General features: G+C 39.3%; 2 protein-coding genes across 3 annotated transcripts; both read right to left on the reverse strand.

The window, feature by feature from the left end:
* Window positions 1-5874: 5874 nt before the first annotated feature.
* LOC137938388 (G-type lectin S-receptor-like serine/threonine-protein kinase At1g11330) lies at window positions 5875-7491 on the reverse strand. 2 transcript variants are annotated; one of them, XM_068783359.1, is made up of 6 exons: window positions 7405-7491; window positions 7119-7321; window positions 6820-7030; window positions 6489-6723; window positions 6257-6407; window positions 5875-6176 (listed from the first exon to the last, which is right to left on the reverse strand). In XM_068783359.1, exons 1-6 carry the CDS (start codon window positions 7430-7432, stop codon window positions 5880-5882), a joined length of 1125 nt encoding a protein of 374 aa, XP_068639460.1. In that variant the 5' UTR covers window positions 7433-7491; the 3' UTR covers window positions 5875-5879. The 2 variants fall into 2 exon arrangements, with proteins under 2 accessions (XP_068639460.1, XP_068639458.1); XM_068783357.1 differs by having other exon boundaries at window positions 7119-7327.
* Window positions 7492-7880: 389 nt separating this feature from the next.
* Window positions 7881-9281, reverse strand: LOC137943195 (G-type lectin S-receptor-like serine/threonine-protein kinase At1g11330). The gene has a single exon (XM_068788888.1). It carries the CDS (start codon window positions 9279-9281, stop codon window positions 7881-7883), a length of 1401 nt encoding a protein of 466 aa, XP_068644989.1.
* Window positions 9282-10102: the final 821 nt, after the last annotated feature.

The raw sequence follows: 10102 nt of genomic DNA on the forward strand, positions 1-10102 counted from the left end.
TCGAGTGTCCCATTGGATCTAAGCTTCACCTTATAGACTCATTTGCAACCAATTGTAGCCTTACCAGGTGGAAGAGTAGTTAAAATCCATGTTTTGTTTGTTTCCAAGGTTGTAATTTCTTCAGCCATGACAGTCCTCCAATGAGGAATTTTGACAGCTTAAGTGAATGTTTTTGGTTCAAAAATTGTTGAAAGAGCAAGAGTACAAGCTTTGTGTTTAGATGTAAGACGAGAATAAGAAACAAAATTAGAAAGAGGATACAAAGTACCTGTGTTAGAACTAGCTATCACATTAAAAGATGTTAGAGGTAAAGCTGTTGAAGAGGCCATATGGCAATGAAAATCATGCCGATATCTAGGTAACCTGTGAACCCGAGAAGATCTTTGAAGAGGTGGATCATTAGAAACAAGTAATATGTGATAGATTTCAGGAATGATATGTGGATGCTGATTTTGAGAATAAAGTTCAGATTCAAGAGTTATAGGAGAGAAATGATCATTTGAAGAAGATGCAATATTAGAATGCTGAGAAAAAAATTATCAACTAATGGTTTAGGAAGAACAACTGGAATAGATGAGTGCAAATTCTGAGATAGTAATTTAAAAGGAAATATATGTTCATGAAATGTTACATCTCGGGAAACAAAAAAAATATGATCATCAAGATCATATAATTTGTAACCTTTGATGGCAATTGGATATCCAAGAAATATACATCTACAAGCTCTAGGAGCAAACTTGGATCTGTTATGCGATAAGGTTGAAGCATAACACAATGATCCGAAGACCTTCAAATGATCATAAATAGGTGGCTTATTGAAAAGCAACTCATGAGGACTTTTGCCTTGTAAGGATGGAGAAGGAATTTTGTTTATTAAATAAACAGCAGTAAGAATTAAATCTGGCCAGATATGCAATGGTAAATGAGATTGAAACATGAGTGCTCGAGCCACATTTAGATGTTTCCTTTCCACAACTGAATTCTGTTGTGGAGTTGCTACACAAGATAGTTGATGAATTATACCTTTGCTAGCAAAAAATGAAGGTATGGCAAATTCACTGCCATTATCAGTTCTCACAGATTTGATTTTACTGTGAAATTGAGTGTCAACTAGAACTATAAAATGTTGTAAGAGAACCCGAGAATCATATTTGAATTTTAACAAATAAACCCAAGTACTACGAGTATAATCATCAACTATTGTTAGGAAGTACCATCCAAGGAAGAAGATTGAAATGGTCCCCATCTATCACAATGTATTAGTTCAAAAGGACAGCAGGATTTTGTCTGACTTTGTAAAGGAAAAGACAATCTTTTGTGTTTAGCAAGAGGACAGATATCACAAACCATTGAATTAGGAACAACAATTTGTGGAACAATAGAGGATAACAATTGCATTCGAGATTTAGATGGATGACCCAATCTCTTATGCCAAATGTCAAAAACTAAAAGTCTGGAATTAAAACCAAAAACAAAATTAGAAAACACATCTTTAGAAGAGTTCACAAGTGAATCTGGTCTCTGTAGTAGATAAAGTCCTTCACAATCATTACCCTTCCCAATCATGCTCCAATGGATGGGGTCCTGAAGAAAACAAAAGTCATGAAAGAATGTTATACAACATGAGGAAGATTGAGTAAGTTTGCTGACAGAAATAAGATTAAAGTGGAAGGAAGGAGCACACAAAACATTGTATAATGTGCATTGAGGAAACAAATGAATGGATCCAATATGTGTAACTAGCGCAGATGAACCATTTGGCAGTTTGACAAATGAATTATGAATAGGCTGATAGGAATCAAAAAAAGATATAGAATGAACCATATGGTCTGTGGCGCCAGTGTCAATGATCCATTCATCACTAGGAATCAAACCAGATTTAACAGTGTTAAAAGAAAAACCAGAATGGGAAGATGCATAATCAAACTTACTAGATAAATGTTCAAGTGGAGATGTTACCATATTAGCATTGTGTGGTGAGGAAGATTGAGTATGGAGTAATGCCAAAAGCTATTGACATTGCTCTGGAGTTAAAGGTAATGAAGGACTAGTTGATGATTCTACTACAACATTGTTAACAGACGCAGAATGATTAGCAGAAAAATTGGAAGAATTAGAAGAATTGGAAGACCTGCTTTTAGATCGATATCTTGGAGGATATCCATGCAACTTAAAACATTTCTCCACTGTATGTCCTGGTATGGAACAATGAGAGCAAATAGGTCTACGAGTATTAGAATTATTCTGATGAACTGGTTTAACAACAGCAACAGTAGCAGCAGAAGGTATGGCAGGTAACATCACAGGTCCAATCTCACATTGGCGTTCTTCTTGAATAATCAGAGAATACACTTTATTAATTGAAGACAGAGGTTCATTAAGAAGGATCTGACCTCGAATGTGTGAGAATGAATCATTTAGTCCCATTAAAAACCGCATGACATACTCTTGTTGCTGCATATCCATCAAAGATCTCAACGCACTACAAGAACAACCAGATAGTGGACGGTAATTGAGTAACTCATCCCAGAGACCTTTCATTTTTGTAAAATAGGCACTTACAGCAAGATCATCTTGAGTGAGAGATGCAATGGACTTCTGCAGTTGATAAATTTGAAGTCCATTCCCTTGCGAAAACCTCTCATTGAGATCGGACTACATCGCATGAGCAGAATCGACATAAATGACGCTGGCAGTTATCTCTCATGAAAGAGAATTCAAAATCCAGGAGAGAACCATGTTGTTGCAACAAGTCCAAAAATGAAACATAGAAGATGTTTCAGAAGGAGATGGAAGAGATCCATCAACGAAACAGGTTTGTTCTTTGCAGTTAACGTCATTAACATTGAGCGACGCCATGTGTTGAAATTTTCACCGGTGAGAGGCTGAGTGACGAGAACATTTCCCAGACTATCTCCATGATGAAAGTAATATGGATTCGAAGAATCCATTGGACGAACGGAACTCGAGATCTCATCTAGCTCTGATACCATGACAAAATGTTCTTTGGAATTTGTGTGAAAAATAGAGGAAACAGACACCTCTTTTTGTTATATCGAAAATAGAGTACATAAGTTACTGTTACTATTGGGAAAACAGAGTCCCATCGCAGAAGGTATTGTAAGTGTTTATATACAGAAACATAAAATGAGTAAGTCGGCTAACTTAAAACTATACAACTCAGCAACTCAACATGACACTTTACAACTCAGTATTACACTTTACAACGAAGCATGAATACAGCAACCGAAGACTCCTAATATATAGGAAGAAGATCTCATCCTTCCTCATGCTTCAAACAGTCTAAACTTGTTGTCGTTGAATGATCTGATAGCTCTGTCCCCACTGGGTGGTTTTCTATTAGCCATTTTCCTCTACTTCATCATATTGCACAGATTTTGAAGAACACAGAAGACAAAATTGCTGATAAAAGATGACATCTCGCAATGAAAAAACACTACAATATCTCATCTTTACCTCTACATCTTCCAAGCCATCTCCATATCAGGAACAAGAAAACACAAACGAGTATCTTTCCCAGAACTACCACTGTAATTATTACCTTCAACGGCTTCTTTTCACTTGGCATAATTTTAATTAATTGATAGTGAGTTGCACAACTTACTTATTAATCAATTTGACATTATAAAAACCAATCCAACAAGGAGACCGACTCCTTTGGAGATGGCTCAACTGAGTTTGGTGAAATGTATTCTTAATAGCTTAAAATCTATCTAATTCTAATATCTTTATGAAGTTATTCGAACATTACGAATAATCAAATCTTCAAACCAAGTAGAAGAGCCATTGTCCTTTATGCTTATATGAAACCACATTTGTTTAACTGCACCTGATTTAACTTTCACGAGATTAAAACAACTAAATCTAATTGCTAATTAAAAATAAGTTACAGAGGAAATATTTTTTGTCTTTTTTTTTCTAAAAATTTAGTTGAGCAAAGAAATTGACATGAAAAGAGTGGACCTGACCTAGCTCTAAAGTCGGAAGATGGAGATAGAGATCAACTCCATTGGATGGGAATCTTTGAAGATCTATCAATTCTCCTCTCCAAAACATGCAACCGATCCCAGCATCGAACGCATAAGCCGAACAGGAACGGTTCCTCAAGCACACTCCACCGCATTTCTTTCTTCTTCATCAAAACTCAACGAAGCAATGGAGTCTGGCGATTTCATGTTCTGAAACTTCAGAAACCCGTCTTCCTTCTTCCCTGCAGTGCTGCTGATTTGCAATTCAATGGATTTCTCCTCACACACCCACGCGACCAATTTCCCTTGTTCCGTTCCTCCCAGAATCTGGGTTCAAAACCCCTTATGCATGTACACAATGGTGATGACAACGGATTGCAGGCACCAAAAGGTTCACACTTGCCATAAATGTCGCATTCATTCCCCGGAGCTGTCCAAGAAGTAAACCATTTTGATAGGCCGAGAAGATCGGGATGATTTCCCCTGGTCCATTGATGGGTTAGGTACTTGGCTTTCCGCACCTTAAACGGCTAGTTTTTTCAGGTTGTATCTGACTAAGAACTCTCAAATTAAACGAGTCTGGGCGAGAGTAGTCATAGGATGGGTGACCTCCTGCGAAGTTGCTAGGCGTTTGACATGGTATCAGAGTTGGGCACCACGTTCCGCATTCGAATCCCGGCGGAAGCGATAGGGAACGGGAAAGGTGGGTGTCAGAGCTAGGTGGTTCCGGTCCACCTGGGTTAGGTTCTGTTCACCCCTGGTCCACCTAGGTTAGGTATTTGGCTTTCCGCATTTAACAGACCGGTATTTTGGGTGTACTGGCTAGCCGCTGTCATGGTATTAGAATTGGGCACGCCACGTCCCGCTTTCGAATCTCGTGAGAGGCGATAGTTTTTCGCACCTAACAGATCGGTATGTTGGGTTGTATTGGCTAGCCGTTGTCAAATTCAACATGAACCGAGTTTGGTTGAACTCAAAATCGCTAAAAACATCAAATATAAGGTCATGATCCTCCTTCAATGCAGATACTAAATCCGTCGAGGTAAACTGAACCCATCTGAGGTACCCCTAGAAATACTCGACCGTGCTATGGTCCATTGCGCCAATATGGCTTAGAGTTTCTCGAGAGATGAACTTGAGGCAGTTTCATGGGAGACAGCCCAACAGAAAATTTTCCCAATGAAGGATCGGATGTGTCTTTCTATGATTGCAGAAAACGTGATTGATTTGTAATTGACTTGATTCCAAGCTTCATCGTTGGCAGGAAGGCATGACATAGATGATTCTCTGTATCCAAGAGTCTGGCGCTTGAGATCCTTACGGCAGTTGAAGCAGCAGTCGACCAAAGGAGATTCTCTCTTCCGTCGGTGATGACAAGGCTTCCGTTTTCATTAATGGAGATGACCCCGTAAGAATCTGTAAGAGGGTTTTCTCTGGTAGCAACCCACCAAAAGAGAACCGGCTGCTCGGGTTCATAACCGTACCATATCCCAACGTACCTATTACTAGAACGACCGGGACTAAAGAACCCCAGCACAAACTTTCCTCCTCCCAAGGCGATGTACTCTGCCACCATTTTTTCAATTTGGTTGCCAAGTTTTAATTGTACGAAGTGACGTTGGCCCCTTCTTGTGCTGAGCTGATTAGAAGGGACGGAGACGAACAACAGATTCTTCTTTTCCAAATAATGAAACTTGCTCTGCTTGGAGCATCATAACACCCAATTTTCCATCTCAGTTAATTAATATTAGCCAAACCCAAACAGGTGTCAAAACACCGTGTCCTGCTCAAGTAAACTCCAGATACCAGACCAGCTCTGTGTTTGAGAAATTTCCTCTGAGATTAGTTCATTTGGAACGAAGAGAAATGATTAATATGATCCCTTTCTATCTAACGGCCTTCTAACATTGTTATAGTGACATTGTTTACAGATGCTCTCTCTTCAGTGGAAGTGGATCCCCTCGAAATTGTTACCGTGAACGCTGGCTGTTTTGGAGTTGGAGGAGTCGCAGTATCAGTACCCAGAAATAATGTTATAGCAGAAATCGTAGGCCTGTCCGCTGCATATTCCTGCACGCACAGGAGTCCGACATGGATGCATCTCAAGACTTCTGCTACAGAATATGTTGAACCCAGTTTCGGGTCGATCAGCGTCAGTGCTTGCCCGTCGTTCCAGAGCTTCCAGGCCTGAAAATGTCAATATATTAACCTTCATATAAACAAGGTGGAATTCTTTAGCATGAAAACGATGAGAAACGGCTAGTTACATGGCTCAGAAGGTTCAAAGAGGATTCCTGGTTAAAGAAACCGGTGTTCTTCTTGCCGCTCACGATCTCTAGAAGCAATACCCCGAAACTGAAGACATCAGATTTCTCTGAGAATCGGCCTTCCATGGCGTACTCCGGAGACATATAGCCACTGCACTGGTTGAAATCAATGGGAGCTGAAATAATGGATTTAACACGATATTGTATTGGAAGTAAACTAGTCAGTACTCACTAGGTTCCGACGACTCTCCTAGTCTCTGCTTGAATCTGATTTCCTCCAAATATTCTTGCCAAGCCGAAGTCTGAAATTTTGGGGTTTAATTCTCTGTCCAGCAATATGTTACTGGCTTTCAGATCTCGGTGAATAATTTTCAATCTAGAATCTCTGTGGAGATAAAGAAGCCCGCGGGCGATCCCTTCAATAATGTGGAACCGTTGAGCCCAATCTAGTTTTTGTTCATCCGAATCTGGAAATACAAATCCTCTGTATCAGACCGATGAAAAAAATAGAACTTCTCAAAGAGAAGGAAAGGAAAAACCAAGATCTTGAAGCATTTCGTTACCAAATATAAATGAGTCCAAACTTTTATTGGGCATGTATTCGTAAAGCAACATCTTTTCTTCTCCCTCGATACAGTAACCAAAAAGACGGACAAGATTCTTGTGCTGAACTCTGGAAATCACCAAAACCTCATTTCTGAACTCCTGCAAGCCTTGCCCAGAGCTTTTCGAAAGCCTCTTAACCGCTACCTCCTGTCCACCCGGCAAAATCCCCTGAAGATGACCAATTTAATTAGCACAAAGTTTATCGAACTTGATAGCATTAATTCTGCCATGGCAATGTAGTTGAAGAAACTGGTACCTTGTAAACAGGACCAAAACCACCTCCTCCGAGCTTATTTGCAAGGGAGAAGTTGTCCGTGGCAAAGACAACGACTTTAAAATCGAATATGGGAAGCTCTCGTCCTTCTTCATGATTCAAACTGTCTGAACTTGTTGCCGATGACTGATATGATAGCTCCGTGCCCACAGGTATTAGCCTTTTCACATCTTCATCGTATTGTCCTGGTTCTGAAGCTTAAAAATGAGAAAATTGCTGATAAAGGATGACATCTCGCAATAAAGAAACTACAATATCTCATCCTTACCTCTTCGTTTTCCAAGCCACCTCCACATTAGGAACAAGAAAACACAAATGATACTCGTTCCCAGAACGACCACTGTAATTATCACCTTCACCGGTTTCTTTTCACCTGGCACAAATTTAATTAGTTCACAGTGAATTGCACAACCAACTTATAAGCAAATTTGATGTTGTAAAAACCAATCTAACAAGGTTAGATCAATCCATCCAGCTGTTGAGCCAACAAATTGGGTTTTATTAACCAGGTTTTGAAATGATTCAGACTCTTACAAATTGACCGAAAAAAGGGAATGAATCCGAATGAACACTGATTGATTCTAACAAGTTAAAGGTATTCTTAAAAGCACAGAATCTATCTAATTCTAATCTTTATGAAACTATTCGAACACTAAAAGAATAATAAATCTTCAAACCAAGCAGAAGAGCCACACTCATTTATGCTCATATGAAACCACATTTGTACAATTGAACCTGTTCTAATTAAAAATAAGTTGCAAAGGCAAACATTCCTGCCATTTTTAGTTCATAAAAGAATAGTGGAGGAAAGAAAATGACATGAAAAAAGTGGAACTGACCTAACTCTGAAGCTGGAAGACGGAGATAGAGATTAACTCCCTCGACAGGGAATATTTGAAGATCTATCAATTCTCCGCTCCAAAACATGCAACCGATCCCGGCATCGAACGCATAAGCCGAACAGGAACAGTTCCTCAAGCACACACCCTCGCATCCCTCTTCATTATCGAAACTCAACGAAGCAATGGAGTCGGGCGGTTTCATGTTCTGCAACTTCAGAAACCCCTCTTCCTTCTTCCCCGCAGCGCTGCTTCCATTTGCGTCACAACTCAATGGATGTCTCCTCACACACCCACCCGACCAATTTCCCTTGTTCCATTCCTCCCAGAATCTGGGTTCGAAACCCTTTATGCATGTACACAATGGTGATGACAACGGATTGCAGACACCATTAGGTCCACAATTACCATAAAGGTCGCATTCACTGGCCGGAGCCGTCCAGTAAATTGACCATTTTTTACTCTCGTCAAGCCATTCCTGTTGCTCAAGAATTCCTGACGAATTCAACATGAATAGAGTTGTGTTGGACTCGGAATCGCTAAAAACATCATACACAAGGTCAACCGATCCTCCTTCAGTGGTGATACTGAATCCGTCGTGGTAAACTGAACCCATCCCAAGTACCCCGAGAAATACTCGACCGTTCCATGGTCCACTACGCCAATATGGCTCTGAGTTGCTCCATATTAAAACTTGATACGGCTTGAGGGTAGAAATCGCAAGAGAAAATTTTCCCACAGAAGGATCGGATGTGTCTTTCCATGATTGCAGAAAACGTGATTGATTTGTATTTGACTTGATTCCAAGCTTCATCTTTGGCACGAAGGCATGACATAGATAATCAAAGCTTTGCCATATCGTTTCTCCAGTATTCACATCGAGCAGCACAAGATTACCTGTATCCAAGAGTCTGGCGCTTGAGGTCCTTACGGCAGTTGAAGTAGCAGTCCACCAAAGGAGATTCTCTCTTCCATCGGTGATGACAAGGTTTCCGTTCTCATTAATGGAGATGACCCCGGAGGAATCCGTAAGAGGGTTTTCTCTGTTAGCAACCCAGACAACGAGAACGGGCTGCTCTGGTTCATAACCGTACCATATCCCAACGTACCGATTACTAGAACGACCGGGACTAAAGAAGCCCAGCACAAACTTTCCACCTCCTGAGGCGATGGTTTCGCCGTCTTTGAGCCCTCTGTTGAGAGTAATTGCGTCTCTGGCCTTGCAGGGTGAGAGGCAGAATACAGAGAAGAGGCAATAAGCAATAAGAGCTCTCATACAGACTCCTCCTCTGATGAGCGTAGCCATCGCAGATAGCGCATCTCACAGAAGCTTCTGTTGGCTTCTCCAGGTGAAGGGAGAGAAGATCGGAGTTTACAGGTCTCGGCGCGTCTGTGGATTTCTATTCTGGTCAGAATCGAACTCATTCGCATACCGCAGCCATGACTTTAGCTCCTTTCAATTCCCATGCCTCAGCTGAATAAGATCGATTATTTGAATCGACGATTACCTTTTCTTTCTTTGATTATTTTATTTTCTTTTCATGATTGACTTATTATTTTGTAATTAAAAATTAAAAAATATTAACTTCTGGTCTTAAAAAATCTTACTCATTTCATTTTGTTACCTTCACTTTAATATAATAACAAATAAAATTTTTGATTATTAATAATTTTTTTCAAAATAATATATTTAATACTTTATTTTACTTAATATCTTAATGTAATTATTTAACTTTAAGATATTATTTTCACCTAATTTGATTATATTAATCTCCATTTATAATAAAATAAATAAGTATAATCTAATTACAATTAAATTACTTTTATCCAAAGTTAAACAATAAAAATAAGTCCTAAAATAATTTATCAACTCATCTTACACTCCACTATATTAATTTTGCCTTTGTGATAGACTTATTATTATGAGAGTCATATAAGACTGTTCCACATATTTGTCAATTTATTATAATAACAAGAATTTATTGAATTATATTTATAAAAAAAATGTTTCAGAATAAAAAGTAGTTAAAAAAACCAATGAGCTCTACATTGAGTGAATTGTTATATGTCACACTCACGGACGAATATGAACGGAGGCTTAATATGATCACCTTCTTTCTAACGCCG

The sequence above is a fragment of the Aristolochia californica genome, unplaced genomic scaffold (assembly GCF_029961685.1).
Source record: "Aristolochia californica isolate CCGP_79_NKW_82.1479 unplaced genomic scaffold, dmAriCali1.0.hap1 SCAF_10, whole genome shotgun sequence".
NCBI classification, from domain to species: Eukaryota; Viridiplantae; Streptophyta; class Magnoliopsida; order Piperales; family Aristolochiaceae; genus Aristolochia; species Aristolochia californica.

Coding starts and splice junctions, on each gene's coding strand:
- LOC137938388 (XM_068783357.1), bottom strand. CDS start 7,432: ATGTGGAGGTGGCTTGGAAAACGAAGAG. Junction 7,031..7,118: donor GTTTTGGTCCTGTTTACAAG/GTACCAGTTTCT, acceptor GGTCATCTTCAG/GGGATTTTGCCGGGTGGACA. Junction 6,177..6,256: donor CTTTGAACCTTCTGAGCCAT/GTAACTAGCCGT, acceptor TGACATTTTCAG/GCCTGGAAGCTCTGGAACGA.
- LOC137943195 (XM_068788888.1), bottom strand. CDS start 9,281: ATGGCTACGCTCATCAGAGGAGGAGTCTGTATGAGAGCTCTTATTGCT.